The sequence below is a fragment of the Pocillopora damicornis genome, chromosome 8 (genome assembly GCF_964200805.1).
Source record: "Pocillopora damicornis chromosome 8, jaPocDami1.2, whole genome shotgun sequence".
Taxonomy (NCBI): Eukaryota; Metazoa; Cnidaria; class Anthozoa; order Scleractinia; family Pocilloporidae; genus Pocillopora; species Pocillopora damicornis.
In genome coordinates, this window is record NC_142677.1 from 17,134,014 (window position 1) to 17,160,001 (window position 25,988).

The following is a 25,988-nucleotide window of genomic DNA, read 5'->3' on the forward strand; positions in this document are numbered from 1 at the left end:
AGTACCGTTTGTAAACAAAGGGCCGATTAATCATTCTTCCAAAGCGCACGAAATGTATTTTATCATTAATTCACCGTGAAAATGATGTAATTTGCACCAATGTGCAGAGATGTCATCCGTCATGACTACTTTAGAGGTATGATAAAGCTAATTCTGCTGCACGACCGGCTGCTTCGAAGAACAATCTGATTAATGTTGTTTTTAGTTCTTTGTTTAGTTTTGAGGTGATTACGAAATAGTGTGACGCTGACTAAGACATTTTTAGTGTAACGCAAGTCAACGAATATTAGAATCATGTCATCTTCGTTCACTCCCTTTTCACAGCCTCTCTCTTTCCCTGAAGGTTTTCTTGATTTGATTGCGTGACAGAACAGCAGGTGCCCTCAAATCGCAGATATTTATATTATTTTTAGGTTACGTGATCGCTTGGTGTAAAATCCTATGGCATTTAAAGATCACTTCATGAGCGTCGGACGTGTTAGTAGGAGGGTCAGATGTACTCTTTGAAGCATTTCGAATTTCTTTTTTCCAAATATTCCCCGCTTGTTACGCGGACTGAAACACATTTTCCAGTCTCTTTATCCTTTGCCGCAACAAAATTATGCCTGTCGCCAGAACAAAAGAATGTTTTGTATGTGTACGAGAGCTACAATTATGGACAAAGAAAGCACATACGGTTAATACTACATGACGTCAGTCACGCACTGTGATTTTACCCTGATCTGGTTATGTAACCAACCAGTAAATTCCTTTATTCCATCAAACAAGCAACGACAAGAACTTTAAAACTTCCAATCAAATATCAGAGCATACTTGAAGTTTTAAAACAGACTTCTCCGCTTAACCTGAAGGCATTAAGGGAGCACTCTTTACAGCGGATCCTAAACTTTTAGTGACGTTTTTCTTTTACCTATCTTCTTAAAGATGAGTGAAGCGAACGGCAAGGTGAATGATGACGATAACACTGAGGAGACTCCATTACAAGTTGACGTCGACGTTGAGCAGGATGCAGAAGAGGAAGACTTTCGTTACGGCTGGGGGAGCTTCAAGCCACAGTGTTTACAGTTCCTTTTGAACGCCAAATGTTTTGTCGTTGCTATTGCGTTTTTCTCTTTTATTCAAGGTAAGGGCGGATAACTTGCTCGAACCGTTGCATCTATCTTTGTTGAGTTCTCCCATAGGATTAGGTCCTTGTGGGCCTAATGGGCTAGAACCGCTAGAAATTATATGAAATTGGAGAGTAAGTTTAAATTGTTACTGCCATAATCGAATTGCAATCTTAGATTCTTGGGTAGAAGGTGTCATTGTAAAGGACAGAGCGTTGCCTCATTATCGTTTCCCTACTTTCTTTGTAGGTATGACAGTGAATGGCTTCACCAATCTGTTCCTGTTGACTTTAGAGAAGAGATTTCAGCTCACAAGCGCTGAGGTGGGATTCGTTGCAGCATCCAATGACATCGCAGGAATCTTATTAACTGCGCTGGTTAGCTTTTACGGAACATATGGGAATAAGATAAAGTGGCTTGGATACGGCTCCATTATTACAGGTAAAGCAGAGAATTTTATGCAGTATGCACTGCACTGATATTCTCAAGTTGACAAGCATATATATAGTTTAAGGTCCTTTTAGTGGAGGTAAAGACACGATTGGAGCACATAGGATATCTTGTTACTTCTCCTCGCAATAAAAACGTGCGAACATTGTAAGTCCTCAAAATCTCCTTTTTTACGATCTGTCTCTATAAAAGCAACGCACCAAGTTTCAGCTTGGACTTGATGTACGTGCAATTTGTCACGCCCTCTTGAGCGGGTCTTATGCATTACCTTAGTAATCAAATTAGAGCTTGCAGATAGAAGAGCAAATAAGAGGAAATAGTTGGAATGAAAAGTATTAAAGGAAATAGACTGTAAGAATTTGAGTTGCGTCTACGATACAGAAAAATGTTATCGGAAGGACAGAAACCCTAAAATTTTATTGGTTTACTTTTTAAGACAAACTTAACAAGACTACAGTGATTATTTAGGACGGAGAAGATATGTACGAATTGTGAATGACAATCTTGAAAAATCTTTCATGTTAAAAATGACTTTTACAAGTAAAGCATCTATACACTGAGAAGTATTTTTGATACCACAGGTATAGGGTGCTTATTATTCGTCCTTCCACAAGGCCTTGTTGGACGATACGAGCCTCTGGCTTCAACTGGAGGACTCATCGACGGCGACGTTTGCCGGTTGAGCGGAAATGACACCTCAGAATTTTGCTTTGCTGACTATGGTGGTCAGTGGTACTACATCTTCATCTTTTTCGTGGCTCAATTGCTCATGGGCGCAGGGGCAACATCGCTGTTCACCCTGGGACCTGCTTATCTTGATGAGAACGTACACCCAAAGTCGTCACCAGTGTATCTCGCGGTCTTTTTCTCTATGACTTTGTTGGGGCCTGGGTTAGGTTTCGTCTTGGGTGGATCACTGCTGAAAATTTACATTGACATCACACAGGCATGTAAAATCAGTTATTTCCTGTCTGACCAAGCTAGATAAAGGGTTCGTCTCTTGTAATCAGCGTAAGGCAACTTAAGGAGGGTCTGCTATTCCACTTCCTGGGAAATTACTGGTCACCAAACGATACCTTTTTTACTTGTCCTTTCTCAATAATAAATAAACTACGATTACCCTTTTCCTTTATACCAGGTGTTTCAAAAGCTACGGGTTAAAACATAACTTTCTTTTCGTTCTATTAAGCAGATATCTGATATATTGTTCATTTATGATCAAACTTAACAAGTCTTTTTTTACCCGACAGCCAGAAGGATTAAATCTCACCCCAGAGGATCCCCAATGGATAGGAGCGTGGTGGCTGGGGTACCTGGCTGGGGGCTCTATTCTTGTCGTTATCTCAGGCCTAATTCTTGGGTTCCCTAGAGAGTTACCTGGGGCCAGACGTATTCGCGAACAGGCTCTTAAAGAGGGCTATGTGCCGAAGGAAGACGAGAGAATCAAAGGAAAACTGAAGGACCTCTTGCCAGCCACAGTGCAGCTGATCAAGTCACCTGTTTTTATTTTTAACACGCTAGCCATAACATCCGGTGCACTATTTGGCGCCGGAATAGCGTCTTTCATTGCAAAAATTCTTCAGTTGAAGTTTGGGCTCAGCGCTTTCTTTTCAGGAGTGATCATTGGGGTAATTCTTGTGCCAGGCACGGTGGGTAAGTATGCAAGAAAACATTTTATTAAATAGATACTGATGAAACACCAGGATTTTTCGAATTCCTTTTACTAAAAAATCATACCTTCATCGCGCGCAGTGAAGATACTATTTTTATCTTTCACGTGTGAGGATATTGATGTCACCATGGCTACTAACATGATTAGCCAATTACAAGAGAATTTCCCGCTCAGGCGCGCGGCCGGTTCTTTTGAAATTTCATTCACAAAATGGCTTCGAGGTGAGAAGACGGTACAATTACCGGTGACTTTCTCGATGAGCTGCCAAATTATATCCGAGTTTCATAACATTTTTGTGACAGGTATTTTGTGATAGGTTACCACTTTAATCGCATTATTTTGCTGTCTCGAAAATGCGATACTTTCAGCACTCTAAGATAAAATTCATATCCCCGCGCGGCCATGTAATATCCTCTATAACGTCAAACTTTTCACAGACTATTCGGTAAATAGCTGATTAAGCGTCGAAAAATTATCCGATCCGAGTTTGTGTCGGTTTTCCTTAGCTGCTCGGAAAACACCCACCATCCTCGCAATTAATTAGTCCAAGATTAAAACCAATCGAGGTCCCAATTTCTCCTAGACCACGCATACGTGCATACGCAGACGTACATGACACAATTATTATGTTTATTATTATTATTTTTTAGGTGGTGTGCTTTTGGGTGGAGTACTCGTCAGACGATTTGACCTGAAGACGTCGTTAAAAATGGCTGCAAGATTCTTAGTTATCGCCTCAATGTTTACTGTCATAGGAAGCTCTGCGTGGTTCATTCCTGGATGTGGTGTACCGGATGTAGCAGGAATAACAACTCCTTATAAAAACAGGTTAGATAATATCAAAAAGAAGGTACGAGTCTTACCAACCAAATGACCCTTTTGTGCCACAGTTTATTCCGGTTCCTACAGAACGAAGAAACAACTATCACTATTCCTCTCGGAGGGGATGTTAGATAACCGCAAATTTACTTTAGGAACAAGTTATGTACATAACGATGGTAATGATAATGATGCAATTAAATACCGCATTTCCCATTTGAGTATGCTTTAATGCGCTTTTCAATACTTTGCGGGGGACTTCAGCCAGACTGCATTGAAAGGGTTAATCACAACTTTTTTGAAAGGAAATTTTTCAGGTCCCCCCAATTTTGGAATTTTTGAAACCAATCCCAGACTACAACACCAGGAGTTACGACCCTACTTTTTCGCGAGAATTGAATTGGTTCTTAAATCTTCCCCTGCTAACCAATGCAGAGATTGAGAAGATGCAGGAGACGAGGCCAACATTATCTCGTCCTTATCCAAGAAGACTAGAACGTTTAACCATTTGCAGATGTCATAGCAAAGACAACATTCTCCTAAGTCATTTTAAGATGTAATTGTTGGTCAGGTCTGGGGCTCGAACCCACGACCTTCCACGCTGCAGTCTGTAGCTCACAGCTTGGGCTATACTGGAGGATAGAGGTTTAAGTTTTTAGGCGATAATGGTCAGAAAAATTTAAAATTCTGTCTGTATATTTTCTTATTTTCTGAATCTTATTTTAGTGCTACTGGATTGAATGGAGTGCAGGTGGCATGCAATCTGAACTGTAGCTGCTCACTAGCTACCATCAATCCTGTTTGTGGAGAAGACAACCTTGCGTATTTCTCACCCTGTCTTGCTGGATGTAAAAATATGAAGAATGAGGTACATGAATCAAGAAAGATGATGAATTTTTTACTCTTCTTTCGGATAATAAAGATATGTTTTTCAGTTGTCACGAGCGTGGGACAAAGAGAAAATCTGAAGTTCCCACGACCACGGGATCAAAAATCTAAAAAGTCTGAAGCCAGGATTCAGGTTTTTTTTCTTATCAACGCTCTTGCGAGACGATTGATTTTACCGCGAGAGGAGGCATTAGATCATCAGGAAAGTTTTCGCAAATGCCAATTATAGCTCAAGTTGACATCATCAGCCAATAAGAACCCGAAGTAAATTTAAGCAATCTACCGGAAACACAGGAAAACGCGAGTGACCAAGAGCCAAGAGTAGATTAGTGTTATTTTTGCATCTGATTCGTTGAGATGGCGGTGCGAGTTCTCTCGACCAATCACAGAGCGAGGTAAACCAAAACCAAAGCCTTGATTTGATAAAGTGTTTTCACCAAATAATCGATGTATGCGGGCCTTTTGAAATTCTGACCAGGATGTGAAGGTGTTGTATATGTTGCGGAACCAAAGTTTTAAGTCTAAGTGTGAATATAATATCATGGCATATGACTGAATTTTTCTTTTCTCATTCCTTAGACTTTTACAAACTGTAGTTGTATTCAACCACAAAGCAATTCAAGCGTAGGTTCAGCTGTAAAGGGCTACTGTGGAAAGACGTCCGGCTGTATGACCTACATTGCATTTGTCGTCTTCCTTATCGTGGTGTTGTTTTCAGTATTTATCACGGCTGTAGCGAACAAGACAGTTGTGCTAAGGTGAGTCACCTAAGAACACATGGAACATTCACTTTACGATTGATTGTCGTAAAACCAAAAACCAAAGTAATCACTAACTAACTAAGGAATGGAAGCACACTTTCAGGTTTAAGTTCTTAATAACCATAAAATTCTTCTTTCAACTTATTTATCCAGAAATAATCATTCAAAATTATTAATTCCCACGTACTCTACCAATTCTGACGAAACCTTGATCGGATACGGATGACAATATTTACACGACTGTCAAAACGAGGGATGTTACAGAAACTTTACAAATTAAGATACCTCCTCGTTGTTTCGACAGTTTTAACTAATGTACGGCAAACTCGACCTAAATACGGGACTATTCCATTCTAGGTGTGTCCCTTACAACCAGAGAGCATACGCACTCGGTTTCCAGTTTATAATCCAGCGCTGTCTCGGATTCTTACCGGGACCGATTCTTTTCGGCGCTATTTTCGATGGAACGTGTGTTCAATGGGGAGAGAGCTGCGGAAGTAGAGGCAACTGTCAATTTTACGAGATTGACAAGCTGACTGACAGGCTTGGATACGCGGGTTTAAGCTTCACAGGTTAGCTTCGTATGTCTGTCTAAAGACGCGTTATCTTAACGGTTAGCGTACTAGCCTCTGGGTAAGGACCCCGTCCGGGTCTTTGTGTTATATTCTTGGTACCCCTCTCCACAAAGGAGTATGACTAGTTAACGGGAACTGTGAGAGAAAACCGACGGAAAGCATCGGGAATGTTGAGAAGAAAAATGCGATTGATTAGCATCCCTTCCCTAAGGAGAGGCACTCCTTAGCGCTTCATGCTACGCAAACCGGATAAGTCTAGACAGTTATAGACCTCTCGTGTTTAAGAACGTTAGATTTGCTTAAATTTGCGAGACTCTCTGAGCGCTCACGGTGATCCTTCAGACCAAGCCGCACTTAAGTTACATTTAAGATAAGTTATATCCATTATATCTGCCTGACATATAAAAGAAGCAGACTAGTTGTCGTAGTCTAAGAGACCAAAACTTTTCCGCACATTTAATAATGGCAATACTTTTGAGATGTTGCAGTCTAATTTACATCTCTCACAAAAAGTGTTTCTCGCTGTTATCTGTCATGTTATAGTTTGTCTTCATGTTCTGTCTTTCAGGAACCGCCTTTATTTTCTATTTCTTGTCGTTCTGGTTTTGCAAGGCGACCATTCAAGAAGAGGAAGATCAAAGAGGCAGACAGGAAATATCCACGAATGATCGCGAGAAACTTGATCACAACGATAACGATGACGCACAATTTGAATCCACCATATGATCAACCCTTCAAAGGCCAAAACACAAACACTGAACCTTGAAGAGCAACTATTAGTTGACTATATCCCCGACAAGGCTATGGCAGCCCGTGTTTTCTACTGTCGAAGTAACCATGCATTCCAAACTCGTCCCCAGGGTCTTTTCATGTATTGAAATACCGCATAAAGGCGCGGTTAGTCTGGCTCTGGAAATGCGCTTGGTAGTGTTGTTACATTTTGTTATTGCGCTGGTGCGAATTCTTGTTTCAAAACTCCGGATTGATAGCGTTCGTTTATAATCGATGAAAATCGTACGAAAAGATCTGTTAAAGGGGAGGGTTTCGCTCACTGTGCACAGGTTAAACGGATGTCAAAACAATGGTGTTAAAGACTGTGTTAAAAGTAATTGGCTTGCTTCGGAAATAATTTTTAATCAATAAACTCATTACAATAATACTGTTCTCTTTAAACACTTACTTATACACTTATCGTTATTAAAAAAAACTCAAATAAACAAGCAATTTTTAAGCTACAAGCTGGTGAACTTAGCTTGGTTTTGCTCCAGACACCTTTTGTCTCAGGGTATATTTAATAGATTTATAATTGATTTCAACAGCAGCAGCATTTCTGAGTAAATGAACAGAGCCAGCTGGAAAAACATGCTAATTTGTAAAAGTACCTTTTTGCACTGAAATCATTGCATTGTCACTTCTGATTCTGAAGTTGGACGATGTGATGTTCATGCATGAATAGGCTTCAATTATAAGTAAATTTGATTGCCAAGTTTCAGTGGTTCCATTTTGTAGGGATGGACTTCCCAGTTTGTTAGAGATAAAACAAATAAAATTTTGTACCCTCTTCATCGTGTATGCTTCCAGCTAACAACACTCCATGTAGCTAAACAAGAGTTCAATGGAAAACTTGTACCTACTAAAAAAGAGTCATACTTCACCTCATATTTAAACATTGGCTTTATTATTCCAATTTTTGTTACTTTAAAGGATGATTTTTTCTTTGGCCAGAAATTTCACATTAACTTAATCTGTGACATTGAGCTACACAACTGACTGTTCAATAAGCTTTACTTTAGTTTCAAAAATTCCATGAGTTGCTCATTTTCCACTGCAGCATCAAATTCATCAAAACCCTACAAAGATGGGCATAAAAATTGTTGACATCACTTGCCTTAAATCTCTCCTCTAGTAATTTATTAATGTATGTTTTAGTTTATTGCTGACAGAGCTACATCACACTTTTCGCTTCACTCTATGTCATTGTGCACTTGCATTCAAAAGCACAAGTTTGATAATTTTGCCAATCATTTGAAATTATTCCAGAGAAAATGGTTCTAGTGGATAAGAAAATGACTACTGTGACTGGATGACAAGCTTCAATTGACTTCAAAGATTTCAGTGTAATTTCCAGGCTCTAAATTCCTGTATGTTAAGTGTGTACTTACATGTATGAGATCACAAGTGCCACACTGACCATGTGAATGCATTTGCAGAATCAGTACATGCATCTTTAACCTTTAACTCCCATAAGTGACCAAGACAGAATTTATTCTTACAATATCAATACAATATCACACAGACAAGCGATGAGAATAAGGAAAAATATCGATTAGGGAATTATAAATTGATCCAATACCAAATTCTCCAAATCAACATCACAAGAACTTCAAGCATACAGTAAGGAGAATTACTAATGAGATCTTGGGAGTTGATGGGTTAACAATGAGCAGCAATACATCATCCTTTTACTTACCCCAAGGTATTGATGACCTTTTGCCAATTGCGGAGGCAGACCTTTTGGATCACCCATGATCTCTCTCATTTCATTCTTTAATTTCTCAGAGGTGCTGATATCTATTTTCTCATAATCAATTTTCTTGCCGTCCAGGATCATTTCAATCTTTTGTTGTTGTTTCTTCATCTAGAGTAAATTCAACATATAATATAGAGAGAGTTTTGTAGCCACAATCCATATTATTTAAAAGTCATGTGAATAAATGATATTTGGAAAAAAAAAAAAAAAGAACAGTATGTGAAATTCTAGTAACACTAAATTTATATGACATCATCATTTCTACCTTCTCTTTTATGTACAAAACAAATAAGTTCTACATTATGTAAAAGGATTTAGGACCCAGAGCCAAGTTGTTCAAAGCAAGATTAAGCTAACCAGAGGTTAGCCAACAATTTCTTATTTATTTTTGTAGCTTTGCAGTTTGGTCTTACCCCGAGGTAAAACCCCTCAAAATGTAGGCCCCTTTACATGCTCTATTTCAAGAGAAATCAAGGAAAATTTAAAATCTTAATCCTGGGTTATTGCTAACCATCTTTTGTACTACTGGGACCAGGGTAGTAGCATTGGATTGTGCAGTGTGGTTACCTAGATGAGGAAAATCTTAAAAAAGGACCACTGTTAGTGACTGTGGATGACTGTTTAAAAAATCCCAATCCCCGCCAACAATGGTGCTTTTACCTTTATCTTCACCTGCCAGTGGATGATCACACTATGCAATCAACAAATTACATTTAACCAAATGCCTGTTTGGCCACATACATTGTACAGTTAGTAAGGTGTTATTCAGTGGCAACATTTATCCCACCTTAATACCATCTGTACTCAGTTATGGACCTGATGTGTACATGGCAATATTGAATCCATATAACTAAGAAATAAATCCATTAAGAAAAGTACATACAGATGTGCATTAGTTAATAGTAGTGGAAACAAAAGGCCTTAAATACATGCCCATACAATGCAATATGCTACAGCCAAACAAATGCAAGAATCCCTGGGTGCCCCTGGGTGAAAATTCACAAATGCATTTTTGATAAAAATCCTCTATTTACATCCAAGGAATGGATTATGGCAAGGAAAGAAGTGTTTTCAGCAAAAAAAATTCAGAAAATCTTTGATCAATATTTGTAAATTCCAGATTTCAAGGTCACACTGACTCACACACGATAACTCTCACATCACTTGCTTCCAATAACATGAAACTTTTGTTGCTTACGTGACAAAATTGCTATTTAGAATATGTCATAATTGATTCTCATTTCAGTCTCCCCTTCTCATAACCAGATGAACACTGTAATAAAATAAGTGTTAACTGTTCATCCTGGTGTTAGATAGGAGATGAACTTTATTCATTTGTCTCACTTTGGATGTTGATTGTGACGTTTTGACTGCAATACTGCTAGTTTTCATTGGGTGATGAGGTTGATAGTTTACGTGTCATTATTTTTAGCACATTGGCTCGCTGCCATTGGTGCATTTCAATCCTCATTATTATTCCAGTTGTTAGATGGTGTTCCCTCATAGGTCCTCATTAATTGCCTGTATATTCTGTATCGGAATAATAATGAGGATCGAAATGCACCAATAGCAGCAAACCAATGTGCTACAAATGGTGACACATAAACAATTGACTTCACTGCCTGATGAAGACTAGCAGTATTGCAAGTTGAAATGTCGCAATCAACTTCCAAGGTGAATCCATTGTGAGACGAGCGGATAAAGTTCATCTCCAACTAAACACTTTTTACTTTTATCTTGGGACCAACAATGAGATCCTACAGTCATCCCTGTCTGAAAGATTGCAAGTTTATGTATGCGAATACAAGATATCAAATCTCTAAATAATGTTCATTTGGCAAGTACATATAAATAGAGAAAAAAATACGGATGGTCAACTTGATCACATTTAGTTATCCTCAGAGGTCTAATATTTACATGTCTTGAATAATCTTCCTGAAACCTTACTTAGAAAAATCAACTTCTAGCGAAAACATATTAAATTGTGAATAATTCATATGAATGCTGTTGTTGTTGTTGTTCTTATGTGCCTGAACATGCTTCTATATAGTGTAGATATCAATTGAAAACTAATACCACTATCTTAATCACAAAAGATATTTCCCATACAACATTGTAATCATGGACGAGCTATTAAATCATGTCTAGCATCTTACACATTTTAAATGGATTATCATGAAGCAAAAAAGAAAAAGAAGTATTTGTCCATTATACAAAGGAGGATGTTGATTAATCGTATGTATGATGCATAAAATATACTGACTATGCGGACCGAAGGTCCTCGCCTTGCGTCCTTAGTTATTGAACGCTCCAGTTATTCTCGTTCACCTGAGGCCATTCTTATCAAACAGACCAATTAACGTCACGTCGAGACACGTTACTGAGTACCTATAATCTATTAAGGTGCACTCAGGAGAAAATACATTTAAATTCACTTTCATAGATTCTAGTTGGAGACAATTTTAATTTGCACCCTCCATATCACTTATAACTTTCTAACCACCGGGAAATACAATCGTTGTATACAAATACAGCTTACGGTTAGTTTTTTGCTTCGAGATAAAATATTAACTACAGGTAACCTGAACGAAAGAAAGAATCTGTCGTTGCAGATGAGTGTGTCGTCAATTTATCACTTTACAGGCAAACCACACCTACATGGTTAAAGCTAAAGTTTCGAATAAAAGGTAGGAGAATTTCTCGCCAAACTCACCTCTAAATTACTAGAGACAGAAGAGAAGTAAAATTCAATCTTGTCTGCCATCTTCGGTGAAAAGCGTCGGTACAATATGTCAAATTCTTCCTCGAATAAGGCGCTACAACCTCAACTGCTCACTCGGGCTCGAGGAAACACTTTGCAATTCAAGGTCTTGTCTCGATGCAAATCAACCCTTCGTCACACAATAGTTTCCGCCTTGACAGGTCACAAATCTACCTGCAACCACAAGTCCTTTGCCAGCGAAGGCTATTCGCTTATTACTTATCAATTCAGATCTTAATATGGTCTAGTAATATGGTCTTCTTTCTGAGAGGATCACATCACGCACGATGTGCTTAATGAGGTGATGAAACGGTGACTGTTGTAACCAGTTTTCCCCGTCCAAGCAGTACGCCTGCCAGGAGCTGCAGGGGGTGTAGTCTGTTAGTTGAGGCTAGGGTTACGCTTCTCTTTCATTTCACTCAATCTGAAGAGCACTTTCGCTTGAATTATGACTGGAAAAGTTACCTTATTCGTCTCCGATATCTCAGGAAACAAGGAGGTGAGTATGAGACGATTTAAACAAACGATGCAAGTTTTCAGGTGTCATCAATAGCCAAAGTTTAAGATAAGAATTTTCAAGATCAATTTACAGTGCTTAAAATGAATAATTCATTTGTGCTTCGAGGAACGATCCTGCATTAAAAGAGACACGATCATGGATGTAAAATTTCTAATAAGGATTACACTTGATTCTTTTCGCGAAAAATAAGGGTTTAGTAGCTTCTAATTCATTTTTCTTTGAAACGGAAACCTATGTGTAGCTAGACAAGTATGTTATAGTTTATTTTCTCAGCCATCCGGCCTGTATGGTTGTAAGACTTGAACAGCATGTTTGTACAGTTATACAACCAGGCTGGATCATTCAGAACGTCAAAATACTCAGAGCTTTCTTTTTGATATTTCATTTCATCTCAACGTGCGTGTGTGTGTATTTGAGTAAATTTCACTCAACTATTTCGTGATTTAAATGAGCTTCTGATGACTACATATAGCACATATTTTAGATGTGCCGATTAAATTAATTCACTTTAGTACTTAGAAGTAAGCTCAATACCATTGATTAAGGTATAAGTAAAATACGGATTGAGCATTCCAATGGTTTTGAAATTTGAGACAAGGTGATATTGAATGGCTATTTCTTTTGGCAATTGGAAATTGTTTTCCAATACTGCTAGAGAAAGAGTTAAAGAATTTCATTTTCAGATCAAAACATAATTTCGACACTACCACATAAACAAGTTTAACGTTTTCACATTAGAAGGACAAACTAAAGTTTGTACAATTTCTGGCATCTTAAATGTTATGTTGTCTGCAGGAAATAAAAAAATAAATAAAACAAAACAAAAAACCACACAGATTATATATAAAGACAAGGGCACAAGACCCTTACTGTCGGGATTTTGTTGTGGTCTGTCATGCTATTGCAAAGTTTGCGGTAAGACCAGCTTGAAAAAATTTGTTAAAAATAGAACATTCAAAAATTAGTGGATGAATGAAGTGTTATTTAATTCCACCATTAATGATTGGTTTCATAATGTTTTAAAAATCCTAAATTGTTTAAAAAGTGTTAACCCTTTAACTCCCATGAGTGATCAAGAGAGAATATCTCCTTACAATATCAATACAATATCAACCAGATAAGTGATGAGAATAAAGAAAAATGTAAATTTGGGGATAATTATTTGATCCAACACTAAGTTCTCTGAACTAACATTATAAGAATTGTGTGGTTGACAGTGAGGAGAATTACAAATTTGATCTGGGATTTAAAGGGTTAAGTGATTGGTGGTAAACCTTCTGTTAAGATGTAAGAACAATATTGATCATTCTGCTGAATAAGGTAACACTGGAGGGATCTCTTGGCCTTCAAGTACAGTTGCAGCAAAGTTATAAATGATGGATAATTTATGTCTTGCCAACATCAAAATTGAAACTCATCTTTCACAAAGTTAGTTTTCCTTTGGAATGTTTCAAATAGTGATTTTGACTTCTGGAATTTTCCATTAACCCCTCACACCTAATATCAGAATGCATATTCTCCACACAGTCCTCTTTACATTTCTTAAGGTACTGACAAGGAGAATTTGTTTGACAGTCGGGACCGACTTTAAATTGACGATCATTTCCTTAATTCTCATGACATATATTTTTGATTTAAGGGGTTATATTATAAGGAGAAACTAGGAGGCAGTCACTCCTAGGGGTTAAAGGGTTTAGGATTATAGCATACCTGAACTGAAACTCAAATGTTAGATCAAGGTTTATGTTGACTTATAAAATTGTATATATAACAGATTTTCAAAAGAACATTTTTTATAACAGTTGATTAATTTTATTTATTTATTTCTTTGCATTTTTTATTTGCTTGTCGTGATCTCCTTTGATTAGTTTATTGCTTTTGTTATCCAGACTAAAAAACGTCAACAACACATGCGCACTCAACTAGAGGCACATAAAGTGTCTTTTGATGTAATTGATGTTGCACAAGATTCTGATGCTTTGGATAGAATGAGGGAACTTGTGGGAGATGAAGAAGCTCTAGCTCCTCAGATTGCCAATGGTGATGAGTACTGTGGGGTAAGTTGAATGAATTTTAACCCTTAACACTCTAACTTCATTATGCATTATCTACATAGAATTCCCTATACTTTCCTAAGGTGCTGTCAAGGAGAATTTGTTTAACAATTAAGAGCTTCTTTAGTTGGTGACCATTTTCTCTATTCTCATTACCTAAATGTATGATTTGGGGGTAATATTTTAAGGAGAAATTGGACACTAATTACTCTTAGGGGTCAAAGGGTTGAATGATTGTTACAGAAACAAAACTAATCCTGAGTAAATAATCACAGGGGAAATAAGGATAAACCCAAAGTGCAGGGTGAGAGTTTTCAAGACAAATCAGTGAGCAAAGTGAAGCAAAACAAATGCAACCCCAGCCAGATTACTATAAAACCCCTTGATTACTCCCATAAGTGACCGAGACAGAATTTCTCCTTACAATATTAATATCATATCAAGCAGACAAGTGATGAGAATAATTACAAATATCGCAGGTGGTAAGGAGAATTATGTAGTAACTGAGAACTTGGAAGAGAAAGGGTTGATTTACACTCAATTGAAAGTTGCCCTATATATCAAGAGAGATCTATATAATGTTCGGTATTTAGATGGTTAGTACCATTCCATGGTACTAAGAAGGGGAGAAGGGGGGGAGGCAGGGGAGGGGAGATTTGCTAGGATTCGTATGTGCTCTAGGAACTTTGAAATCCCTTCACCAATTTAAAACAGCATGGGGAACATTACCATTAAACTAGTCTTCTATAAAATGGCAAAACTTAATGAACAAAAGTCTGATTAAGAATGGATAAAATCTGGTAATTATTCAGTAGTATTTCAAAAATCTTTTTTTACAAAATCCTTAAAAGACCAGAAAACAGCCAATTTGTTAAAGTAAGCTTACCTTAAATTTGTAACTTCAACCTCTAAATTCTAATGATAACCTTTGTCTTTTTCATCCAGGGCTTTGAAGAATTTGAAGCTGCCATTGAAGGAGAAAATCTAGGAGAATTCCTGAAACTGAAATAAAAATTTTTACAGTATGGTCGAAAAAAGGTTGAAAAGGAGGACAACTAGTATTCACATGGCTCAGATAATTAATGTCCAGATATATTTTTTCATCAGACAACTGTGACAAAGGACTTGTATCTCTTTTAAATACCTTGTTAAGGAAAACTACCATTTTTATTGCTCTCATTTTCTGAAAGAGTAGATGTACCATACTTTGCATGTAGGAAATGTTACAGTTTAAGATTCCCATGATGTTGGCATGACAGGGTTCGTTGTGGTTGGTTTAAAAGTGATTATTACTATATGATAAACTTGTGAGCTTAGTAATCCAGGATGCCTCCTTATCTATGTAACTGGGTTTCTGGCTAAAACTAGGCTGGCTGATTGTCAGGGAATTGCTAAGTTCAAGTTCTGCATTTAAAGTTTAATGGTCCAATTTGGAAACATTCTGGTAAAATTCACCTTTGTTAAATTGGCCAGCTCAGCTCATACTATCCGACTCTGATACCAATGCGTTAGTCACCGCATTCAACTTTTTTTATTTTAGGTTCAGTTCAAAAGTCTAATTTTGTTTCCTGCTATTGGTCTTGGCTTGTTAACTCATGTTTAGTGTTGGGAAGGGGTCAATAATTTTCTCTATGATTGAAGGCTCCACCCACAGTCTAACTTTACTTCTTTTATACACTGAAGAGTACACTCTGAAGATTTACATATCAGTTGTAGATATTTATGTTTGACTTAGAAACTTCTAAAGCCTGCACTATTTGACTCTGTGGTGAAGTTCCTTCAAGTTTGTATAATGGATACTTTTATGGGCCATGTATTTGATTAAGCCCTCTGCTGAAAGTTCATGTGAAGTCTTGATGGCACTGAGTTTTTTCTTTGCCTTGCTCCATTATTTCATTTTCATGTAATTATTCATTTGGTCTCAGTGGTCTGAGAAAACTTACAGTTAGATGTTACATTTCCCCAGTCTGCACTTTGAAGTAAGGCTTGGAGAGGGGTTGTTGGTCACTCTGATGCAAACATGCACAAGGGCTGTTAACCATTTAACTCCCATGAGTGACCAAGACATAATTTCTCCTTACTATACCTATACAATATCATGCAGACAGGTGATGAGAATAAAGAGAAATACCAAATTCTCCAAACTAACATAATGAGAATCATTTGGCAGACAGTGAGGAGTACTATTAATGAGATCTTGGGAGTTTACGGGTTAACATTTATTCTTAAAATTTAGGGTTTTTCTAATTGTAACACCACCAGTACTCTTTTAAGTAGTGTAAATGCCAGTGACCCGTGTATGATGTCAGCAAATTTAGTAGAAGTACAACGTCTTACATTGTACACTTAAAGTTGGGATAATTGTTTTGTTAGACTGCAGTCTGTCATCCTTTGAATTTTGATTTAATTGATCCAGGTTGCAGTCTTCTAGGTAACTATGATCTGATGGACACAGTGGGCTCTGTCCTCATTACAAAAAGGTTTAATAAATTCATTACTGAATCAGTTTTGATACTCAGAGAATTGATCAACTTTGTCATAAATTAGTTTTATAATTGTTATTTTATAGCTAAATAAATTTCGTTTTGCAATATGTAAAATTGTGATACTCATTTTTTGAAGAGTCATCATAAGCAATCATTCGCAGATGATTGCACAAATCCACATAAACATAAATTAAAGATTGCAGAAATCCACATACATATAAATTAAAGATATAAAGTTTAATATTAGTAGCTTGTTAACCTGTTCAGTGTTACACTTTTCTTTCAACTTTCATGTTGACCCTCATCGGATTTTACTTAATTGTCACTTCTCCTTTAAATAAGGGGAATGTGGGAGAGAAAAGTTACTGGTGTGAATCAAAGCGTCAGAATCTTGTGCAACATCAATTACATCAAAAGGCACTTTATGTGCCTCTAGTTGAGTGTGCATGTCTTGTTGATGTTTTTTAGTCTGGATAATGAAAGCAATAAACTAGTCAAAGGAGATCAAGACAAGCAAATGAAAAACACAAAAAAAAAAAGTAATAAACAAAAGTAATTAACTGGTATAAAATGTTGCAAATCAAACAATGTAGAAGTGTTTGAATGGACACAAATGAGGCTAGCGTTAAGGCAAAAAGTGTTCATTCTTAGCTTAAAATCAAATGATTGTACTTTATGAGTCAACTCAAGTAACTAAATGATTTGTATTTTATTGTCAAATTTTATGCGTCAAAAGCAACCATTTCTAATTTGTCTTCATGTGGAATGAATAAAAATTACTATAAATTTTTATACTCACTTTAAAATGGCTACCATTAAAAATTAAGAAAATTTTTGGGAATAAGAAAAAATCAATCGCCCAGTCAGTTCACCCTAGTGTTCACAAGTGTGGTTAAGACACCAACATAACTGCAATATGTTTTATTCATTTCAGGTGCAATAGGTCCTTAAATATATTTCGATCCCAACTAAATGGAAAAAAATGACAAGACTACGAAAAGACCATTCAAAAAGTAAACAAGCCTATCACGAGAAAATTGTCTCAATTAGTCACATGCAATGTAACTGCAGAAGTATTCTGACAATTATTTAAAAAAAAATTACGAGACCATAGGGCTATTACTTGGGGAAAGGGTTTGAAAATATAGTGAAACTAGTTTTCATTAGTAAGAATATTAGCCACCTCTGATCACCTACTGTAATTCATAGATGATTTGATATCACTAACTCCTAAAGTGAGAATGTGAAGCAGATAGAATAAACCCTGTTCACTCTGACATCAGTATGCTTACTGTTCTCCGCATATTTTCTATGGTGTTGACATGGAGAATTTCTTTAATCAGGAGGTTCTTCAGTTAATGATCATTTTCTTTATTGAATTTTTTTGTGACACTAACATGTGACTCAAAGGTGACAGTGTAAGGAAAAATAAGATGCCAGTCGCTCTTTGGGGTCAAGCGGTTAATTTTACTTAAAGTTTGTTCCTTAAAGTTTGGGAAATACTGCCCACAGAGTACATACCAGAGGGTCAATTTCTATTTCTGACACTCTCAAGCCTAGTATTCTTTCTGTCATCGAGCCTGCAGAATAGAGCAGGAGTATAATGTAGTTTATGTAATATGAAAATAGAATTTTTAATGTTTGAGTTCAATAGGTAGATTTAGTTGCTTTGGGTTGAGAGTTTCCATACTTGTAAATACATGTTTAAATACAAATTAATCCAAACCAATTTAGGGATTTACCAGGTCAACAGTCTATAGAAACCTTGGTGACACATGGTTTTGCTTCTTTCTGCAGTACTCATTTTGCTTTCATCCACTACACATACATGTACATTTAGGATGAGCCCTTAAAACCAAAATAAAAGAAAAATTTATGATTCACAAACAACTGTTGTGGAATCAATGGCAAAGAGGAGACTAGAGCTTCAAGGAAAGTGCATTTCTAGGTCTCCTGCAACATTAATCTGTTCCAAAATATCTCTGTCCAAAATATGAGGGGCAGTCTGAGTGCACCTCTGACGTCAGAATGGTAACAGATGGAAAGTTTTTCAGTAGCTGCTTCACACCTACAGAAAAAAATCATACCCGTAAAAAATCTGGATGGTGTAAAACAATAAGAGAATTCCCATTATTCAATGCATTTAGAGAATTTTGTCGATCAAACTGCATCATACACTATGGCATATCAAGACTCTTTTAAAGGGTAATTTTAATTAATGTCTGTTGGTCCAGATCATGTCCAAGGAAAAACTATGGGTACTAGATTTCATGTAGAGGAAAGGTCAAACAGAAATTAATTAATTCATATATTAGTTAAAACTCTTGTACTCTTTTGGGTTAAGATATCTGCCATCTAATCTGCTTCTTTTCAAAGCACTGTGAAAGATGTCTAAGGCTGATAGATGAGCAGCACCTTAGATTGGAATCTAAATTCATTGAAGCCAATCATTCATCAAACATACTCACCATTTGGGGTGGCAAATACATTTAAAAGAAGAATGTTTTCCTGTTTAACACCATGATCAAGAAGAACCTTGATGGCTGTTATTACAGTAGCTCCTGAATCTGCTGAAAAAGATCAAAGGACTATCATCACCCCTTCTCATAAATTTCTGTCATGAAACAGTGTCTCTCCTTTATCTAAGTTCAGTTGAAAAAAGAATTGCTCTAGATGAACACAAACCAATTAATATTCAATTTCACAACGGAGTGAAAACTACATTTCAACTGTGAAATTCTACACAGTCATAAAAGATATTACAGCTTATTAGTGGAACCTTCTCATTTGGCAAGAACTGACTAAATGTTTGTGACTTGTGTAACAAAAGAATCAAACAATGATTAAGCAAATATAAAAATGCATACTAAACTGCCAGTCTTTTCAAGGATTTCTGGCCCTGAGAAAAGCTGTAACAGTACGTGTGGAAAGTTACAATAATTATTTGCCAATTAGCTGCTGACAAGTTGCTTGCCTTTCATGCGCCTCTGTCTGGTTGATTAATGAATTAAGTCTACTTTCCTTGTCAGTGAAGGCTTATGGTGTTTGTATGATAAACAAAGTAATAAATGGTTTGTAGATGTGGAATTTCTCTTTGAGTGATCAACTGAATTTCTCACTAGTGTAATGCCCTCACTTGAGAGATATTGAGTTGAACACTTGAAGAGAAATTCCTTCTCTGTGCAAGCCTATGTAGTATTTTCTTTGTAATAATTAAAGAAGAATGAAACTTGTGTACTCACTTAGGAGAGGATACATAAGAAGAACTTTTCTTTGATCAATACCAGGAGGGAACTTTGCATAATAAACCTTGCATAAAGAGGATACAAAATAAATGTGAATTATCCCTTTTACTCCCAAGATCTCATTTAATTCTTACCGTCTGCTATACGATGTTAGTTCTGAGAATTTGGTATTGGATCAACTTATGACCATCTCATGGACATTTTTCTTCATTCTCATTACTTGTCTGCTCGATATTGAAAGGAGAAATTCCCCCTCGGTCACTCATGGGAGTTAAAGGGTCAACTTTAAGTTAATACCAGTAAATGCAATGAGACTTGATATTGCAAAAAATTGCAATTTTGTAGAAGTGGAAAACAAATTCGTAGTCATTATCATGATAAAGGTAAAGAATCTGAAGTGTCGGCCAACACACTACCAGCATTGGCCGACACACTACCAATGCATTGGCCAACAAACTGCCAATGCATTGGCTAACACACTACCAACATGTCAGCCAACACACTACCACTGCATTGGCCGACACACTACCTACATGTTGGTAAAATTGAATGCATAAGACCACCCTCATAAGAAAAGAAATCTAAATCACTGCCATTTTGAGAATGAAACACTACCGTAATTTCCGGTCGATTACCCGCGGGTAATCTGTTGATTTTGCATTAAATCCGCGCCACTGCGGGTAATAGGGAGGTGCGGGTTATGTGACAATTTTAAATTCTTCTGGAAGTTGAATTGAAAAAATTTCTCACCTACCTGCGTTTCCACCTCTCAAATGAATTTTATTGTATCAAAAGTGCCACAAAGCGGCACGAAAACATGATGCCAACTCGAGTTTATTTCACGCATAATTAGTTGCGTGACAAACAAATTTTTATCGGCACGCGTGAAAACAAAACCTTGATGGTGACAAAAATAATCCAAGGATATCCGGCGCATCAGTAACAAATTTCCAGTTTTCACTAGCTTGAGCTAAAGAGAATTTTCCCGTTTTAAGGGACTTGTTAGGCCCAGTAGAACAGGAGATATCGATTTTTTTGAGAAATTGCCGACAGTAATTTTAAATCCCAAATGCATCACCAGAATGTTGAAAATAATAGGTGCGAAACTTAACTAATTTCGCGCTGAGAAAGTATTTTAACGACAAATGAACAATGGATATTGCTCATTACGCTCCTACATGCTATAAAAAGGTAACTGACTGAATAAGAATTATAAACCTTGATCATTCGCGATAAGTGTATCCACGAGTCACCAATTAAGTTAAAATGCCTGCTGTGAAACGCCCACGTCACAGTTTTACGTTTGATTATAAGCTTAGAGTAATAACTCTTGCCGATGAAATCGGTAATAGAGCAGCAGCAATAATCAATCAATAAAGTATAAGCTAATATTGACACAGAATTGTGCACATGTCTGAATCGAAAGACTGAAATGTATCGCCTTAATGTCACGTTTTCGCCACCGAAAAAGTTGAATAACAACGTGCGGGTTATCCACCGGTGCGGGTAATCCGTTGACTTTTTTTTTCGCCGTATGCAATAATCGGCCGGTGCGGGTAATCGGCCGTGTGGGTAATCGACCGGAAATTACGGTAATACCTAGGTCTTCTCCTAGTGTTTTTTTTTTAAGGGTTGGGAGTTAGCATGTTACATGTTGGTAAGCTGGTCACACTAGAATGCACTGTTTAGCTATGTGCAGCTCATGTAGTGGTGAGAGCCTCAGAACAGCCAAAGTCTCCAGAAACTGAGCCAAACTAAAAAGCCATTTGTACTAACTGTAAAAACCATCACATAGGAATGTCAGAAGCAGCTGGGTGGACTCCTTCCGGTCATTAAAAGACTTTGCCTCATGAAGAAGCTGTTGCCACTGGCACTGGATGATGCCTTCTATTTGTAGAGGGCTTCATCTCCGAAAAAAAAGGCTCCTTTGGGATCCACCAAGTTTGAAAAAGTCAATGTCCAACATAATAATTATTCATTTTCATGTTGTCAGTGAAAGTTTTCCAAAGAAGACATTACAGATAAGTGTGGAAAAGGAAGGGTTAGAATTGCTTTACATAAATAAGGCCCAAACAAAGTCACCGACACACCATCAATACACCACTGACACATCTAGTATGTTAGACAGATAAACAGTGGCCACTGTGTCGGCTGACAGTTGGTCAACGTGTCAGTAGGATTGGATTCTTTAACTTTACCATTACCATTATGGTAACTTTTAAAACTTGTTTTAATGGTTTTTTGCTTTATCTAGTTAAAGAACTACACGGTAATAATAATTTAATCTTTAACAAAGATTAACTTACCGGGTGACATCAAACCAAATTAATTTAACTATGACAAACTGTGCTCTAGGTATAATCAACTGCATTACCATAGGTGTCTTGGATTCTTCATTGAATTTAATCAAAATCTTTCCTATTCTTATTGATCTGCAACAATCGCGTAATCCTTTCTCCATTGCTTCACCTATGGAAAAAGTTTGACAAAAAGAGATCCATGGATAAATCAATAATGTAAGCATTCTATATAGGCTTTACAGCTGGTACTTTTAATAATAGCATCTTTTTAACCTTTCATACCCTAACATGAGATGACTATGCTTATTCTCCGTACTGTTCTCTATACATTTCCTAAGGTGTTGAGAAGGAGAATTTGTCTAAAAATCAAAAGCTAATCTTAAGTTGGTGAGTAAAATTCATAAAATATAAAGATAACAAGACAACAAGCAGGGTTACTTCAGGAAAGCCTTGGATTGAAATTTGTTTGATTCCAAAAAAAAAAAAATTTACTTCTTCATGGACACAATAGTAGTTATTCGATTAAAAGAACTAAATGCAACACTCATTCAGATATTCTTTAGTTGTAATCTTTTTGATGAGTAAATGGAAACTTAATCATGTTATTCAGGATGTTTTTCTAATTCAAGGAACTAGAGATTGAAAAATCCTCTGCCTACCATGAAGAAATAATCTGGTTAAATTTCACGGCCTGGGCTATTTTTCATTTAAACATGAAGAGCATTATCTTTTCTTGGGAAAGGAATAATAATATAATTATAATAATAAGGAAAAAGTATTTCATGGATGAGGTCTTTCCATATTTCTCAGTTGTATGCAAAGTAAACAATGAATAGCCTGATGTAACTGCAATACCTTTACTTGAATGAAAGACAGAAAGAGAACAAACAATTTTGTACAAATACGGTTAAGAATATATGAAAGTCATATATTTGAACTGCGGATAAAGACATGAATGAAAGTGATCATCGCAGTGATGTGCACTACTAAGGCATATTTCATATATTTTCATATATTCTTAACCGTATATTCATCACTTCACGGGTTTATTTAGAACCACTATCATGACCAGCTCCCAGTTGGCTTGTTAGCTCAGTTGGTAGAGCGCTGCACTGGTATCGCAGAGGTCATGGGTTCAAATCCCGTACAGGCCTGAAATTTTTTTCAGGCCTTATTTTCACTACTGCCTAAGTAGTGCACATCACTGCTAGGATCACTTTCATTCAAATTTTGTACAAGTAACTCAATTTGGTTAAATCACAATATGTATGTGTTATTGACCAAGTGTGAGGTCAAATTGGCCAGATATTAGCTAAGTTCTTTATTTGCATTTTTATAGACCATGAGGAAGTTGAGTCAGAAAAGGAACAAGGCTAACATGCAGCCATCTTGACTGAACAAGCTTGGTCAAAAAGAATTTAGTATTTAGCAAAAAGATTTCACTTTATCAAGAATCAAGAATGATACTTTTATTTCAAGAGCAGGAAAGAAAGCCAACTGCGTTAGTGTATTTGGAACACAATAAACCCTCCAGAGTCATCAACATTTTCTTTGTTTTGACTGTTTTCTACCACTTTTTGCAACTTCATCCCCAACACTGCAATTGTTTGCTTGTGCGGGATCAAAGTGGGCAATCCTGAGCAGGCATGATGGGTCTATGTTGCCCTCTTAGGTAGCCAATCAGAACACAAGATTCCCCTCTTATTGCCCACAAGCAATGCAAGCGATGCAAGCGATGCGATAATACACTATACAAGTCATACATGGACATAACAAGAAAAAACTAATTTATAAAACATAGCTGTAAAAACCCTGAGCATACAAAAATTTCAGTCAGTTTGTGTCTATTTATTTGCTGAACAAATAAATGATACATTGTTGTTTATAATTTTTTCCTAATTTCACACTAACCACTTCGCATAATGCTGACACCACAGTTTCCTCTCTGAAAAGCTAACCCTTCATAGGAGGCTCCTGTGGAGATAAAAGAATAAAGTTAAGGGAATTGTAGAGGACCTTTGTTGCTACAAGTTCAGTCTATTATAATTTGAATTTCAAGCTATAGATATTAAAAAATAGTCCAAATGTCTAAATCTTTAAATTATTGACACTTCCAAGGAAAAAAAAGATCTTACCAGTGGGTGTCTTCACTGTGCAGGTTTCATATGGAAGCTGGTTCAGGCCTTCCTCTACCACCAGTCTTATCTGGGTAAGAATAAAAATCAGTTTTAACTATTAACTACTGAAAGATGAAAACCAGACTAAGTCTTACATTGACGCAGTGTGTTAATTCACTCACAAGGCGATCAGCATAAAAGACAAAGTCTCCTCTCTCTGTTTCTCTACAAAGACAAAAGGTAGTAAGCAATGAGGATTTGCAAACATCACCTTTCAGTTAAACGTATTGAAAATGGAGGATGTCAGAAGGTAGACCACTGGTTAGTCAAAGGTTAATGTTACGCTGAGCCAAAAATACAAATTTAGAAATAGGCAAATTGGAGCACAAGAGGACAATCTTTGTAGTAATGGAAAAATAAGGAGTTCCCTCCTTTTTCCATGTGGAGCATATCACATCGAAAAAGTAGCCTCTATCCCTACCAACCCAATGCGCCCAAGGTCAATGAAGTATGACGTGATTTTATGTATTCAATGAAAGAGAGACAGGTAAAAAAAAGGCACACACACACACACATCTAGCCAGCTCCTCAATAAAAGGGTCATCTGGAAAGGCACCTTAATTCAACTCTCGATCTTGAACTTGACTCAGCTGTGAATTTAATGATAGCTTGAAAGCATCTCGTAATGGCCATGCAATCACTCGTGAATTCATTTAAGTTTAACTAATTTTTAGACGTCTAAGATAGATTTGCATCGATCCTGTTGGCAGATTTAAACAAGAAAATAAGAACCTACTTGTCTCTCAAAATTGTCTGTAGCTCTCGAACTTGATCATTTATCTGGATTATTTTCAGTTGTGAGCCAAATTCGTCTCTCGTAGCCGTCACCGGCGGTTTTTCGTCGGGTGCTGCTGAAAGTCCATTCAAAAGTTCGCCGTTTTCTGCGGCAATGTTACATTTCCCGGTCGTTTTAGAATCTTTTCGTTTTCTACGCGTCTCATTTTCTTCCTTACAGCTCAAAACGTCGGGCATTTTCGACAAAATAGCAGTAATTCATGCCCAAACCTTCCACGCTACCCACGACACAACTAAAACACGTTTTGAACGAGGTTTCGAGCCTCGTTCCAGGACAAACCGCGCTAATACCGCTATCAGCTACTCGAATCAGATCGCAAGACTTAGTGCTCGTGCCGAAAAAGATCGGATTGTTGCACGCTGCTGAGTATGGCGAAACATAGTATTTTTGACTTTCAATCGCCCGATGCTGACCTAAAAGACGATGTCCTAAGGAGCCGACTGTTCGAAATTTTAAGAAAATATGCCAGTGGTCCTGTTATATCAACTGAACTGGAAGATGGCAAGAGCTGTTTGTTTATCTTCTTTGGAGAAAATGGGGGGTAAGGAAAGTTAACTATATAAACTTTCAGGAAGTTGGGTTAAACTGCAAAATGCCAGGTTATGAAGCTTACCCTTGACATAGATTCCTCTTCGTGGAGTTTTAATCACTGTAACTAAAGAATCGGTCGCAGGGCTTGGTGTGTGCGATCCTGAATGTCTTGGTTGGTCGCGCGATGAACAAATACTTTGCAAAATTGGTGGAAGGGGGCCGTGGGGAGAGGGGGAATAGGTAAAAATCATAGTAGGAGGATACCTAAGTGCAATAGTTAAAGTTATTAAATAAAGTCCCTCTATGTCTAAAAGTGA

At 37.0% G+C, this 25,988-nt stretch overlaps 5 protein-coding genes across 7 annotated transcripts in view; 3 read left to right on the forward strand and 2 right to left on the reverse strand.

The window, feature by feature from the left end:
* Nucleotides 1–7,506, forward strand: LOC113671987 (solute carrier organic anion transporter family member 4A1-like). Its single transcript, XM_027188253.2, has 10 exons — nucleotides 1–136; nucleotides 925–1,123; nucleotides 1,356–1,547; nucleotides 2,138–2,502; nucleotides 2,807–3,209; nucleotides 3,879–4,056; nucleotides 4,774–4,915; nucleotides 5,515–5,693; nucleotides 6,054–6,268; nucleotides 6,840–7,506. Exons 1-10 carry the CDS (start codon nucleotides 110–112, stop codon nucleotides 6,995–6,997), a joined length of 2,058 nt encoding a protein of 685 aa, XP_027044054.2. The 5' UTR covers nucleotides 1–109; the 3' UTR covers nucleotides 6,998–7,506.
* Nucleotides 7,381–18,168, reverse strand: LOC113671996 (SH3 domain-binding glutamic acid-rich-like protein 3). 2 transcript variants are annotated; one of them, XM_089213802.1, is made up of 4 exons: nucleotides 18,144–18,168; nucleotides 15,023–15,138; nucleotides 8,742–8,909; nucleotides 7,381–8,121 (listed from the first exon to the last, which is right to left on the reverse strand). In XM_089213802.1, the coding sequence occupies exons 3-4, from the start codon at nucleotides 8,907–8,909 to the stop codon at nucleotides 8,056–8,058; spliced, it is 234 nt and encodes a 77-aa protein (XP_089069928.1). In that variant the 5' UTR covers nucleotides 15,023–15,138; nucleotides 18,144–18,168; the 3' UTR covers nucleotides 7,381–8,055. The 2 variants fall into 2 exon arrangements, with proteins under 2 accessions (XP_089069928.1, XP_027044064.2); XM_027188263.2 differs by lacking the exons at nucleotides 15,023–15,138; nucleotides 18,144–18,168 and adding an exon at nucleotides 11,515–11,865.
* Nucleotides 11,845–16,736, forward strand: LOC113671997 (SH3 domain-binding glutamic acid-rich-like protein 3). The gene is made up of 3 exons (XM_027188265.2): nucleotides 11,845–12,061; nucleotides 13,972–14,139; nucleotides 15,082–16,736. The coding sequence occupies exons 1-3, from the start codon at nucleotides 12,011–12,013 to the stop codon at nucleotides 15,145–15,147; spliced, it is 285 nt and encodes a 94-aa protein (XP_027044066.2). The 5' UTR covers nucleotides 11,845–12,010; the 3' UTR covers nucleotides 15,148–16,736.
* Nucleotides 17,313–25,407, reverse strand: LOC113671993 (uracil phosphoribosyltransferase homolog). Of its 2 annotated transcripts, none has more exons than XM_027188261.2 (8): nucleotides 25,081–25,407; nucleotides 24,467–24,509; nucleotides 24,303–24,372; nucleotides 24,079–24,141; nucleotides 22,242–22,336; nucleotides 19,865–19,931; nucleotides 19,091–19,189; nucleotides 17,313–18,690 (listed from the first exon to the last, which is right to left on the reverse strand). In XM_027188261.2, exons 1-8 carry the CDS (start codon nucleotides 25,314–25,316, stop codon nucleotides 18,584–18,586), a joined length of 780 nt encoding a protein of 259 aa, XP_027044062.1. In that variant the 5' UTR covers nucleotides 25,317–25,407; the 3' UTR covers nucleotides 17,313–18,583. The 2 variants fall into 2 exon arrangements, with proteins under 2 accessions (XP_027044062.1, XP_027044061.1); XM_027188260.2 differs by having other exon boundaries at nucleotides 19,091–19,192.
* LOC113671991 (spermine synthase) overlaps nucleotides 25,401–25,988 on the forward strand; it is a 7,473-nt gene continuing 6,885 nt past the window's right edge. The window contains exon 1 of the mRNA XM_027188258.2: nucleotides 25,401–25,681. Within this exon, the coding sequence (XP_027044059.2) occupies nucleotides 25,509–25,681 (173 nt within the window). The 5' untranslated portion in view covers nucleotides 25,401–25,508. The remainder of the gene's footprint in view (nucleotides 25,682–25,988) is intronic.

What these genes read in the sequence shown, in the direction of transcription:
- LOC113671987 (XM_027188253.2), top strand. Translation starts at nt 110, where the DNA reads ATGTCATCCGTCATGACTACTTTAGAG. An exon ending in CCGTCATGACTACTTTAGAG is followed by an intron (nt 137 to 924) that starts GTATGATAAAGC and finishes ATCTTCTTAAAG; the next exon opens with ATGAGTGAAGCGAACGGCAA. An exon ending in AACAAGACAGTTGTGCTAAG is followed by an intron (nt 5,694 to 6,053) that starts GTGAGTCACCTA and finishes ATTCCATTCTAG; the next exon opens with GTGTGTCCCTTACAACCAGA.
- LOC113671996 (XM_027188263.2), bottom strand. Translation starts at nt 11,565, where the DNA reads ATGGCAGACAAGATTGAATTTTACTTCTCTTCTGTCTCTAGTAATTTA. An exon ending in CTGTCTCTAGTAATTTAGAG is followed by an intron (nt 8,910 to 11,514) that starts GTGAGTTTGGCG and finishes AATTTACTCTAG; the next exon opens with ATGAAGAAACAACAACAAAA. An exon ending in AAGGTCATCAATACCTTGGG is followed by an intron (nt 8,122 to 8,741) that starts GTAAGTAAAAGG and finishes CCATCTTTGTAG; the next exon opens with GGTTTTGATGAATTTGATGC.
- LOC113671997 (XM_027188265.2), top strand. Translation starts at nt 12,011, where the DNA reads ATGACTGGAAAAGTTACCTTATTCGTCTCCGATATCTCAGGAAACAAG. An exon ending in ATATCTCAGGAAACAAGGAG is followed by an intron (nt 12,062 to 13,971) that starts GTGAGTATGAGA and finishes TTTGTTATCCAG; the next exon opens with ACTAAAAAACGTCAACAACA. An exon ending in ATGGTGATGAGTACTGTGGG is followed by an intron (nt 14,140 to 15,081) that starts GTAAGTTGAATG and finishes TTTTTCATCCAG; the next exon opens with GGCTTTGAAGAATTTGAAGC.
- LOC113671993 (XM_027188260.2), bottom strand. Translation starts at nt 25,316, where the DNA reads ATGCCCGACGTTTTGAGCTGTAAGGAAGAAAATGAGACGCGTAGAAAA. An exon ending in CAGACAATTTTGAGAGACAA is followed by an intron (nt 24,510 to 25,080) that starts GTAGGTTCTTAT and finishes TTGTCTTTGTAG; the next exon opens with AGAAACAGAGAGAGGAGACT. An exon ending in TCTTTTATGCTGATCGCCTT is followed by an intron (nt 24,373 to 24,466) that starts GTGAGTGAATTA and finishes ATTCTTACCCAG; the next exon opens with ATAAGACTGGTGGTAGAGGA.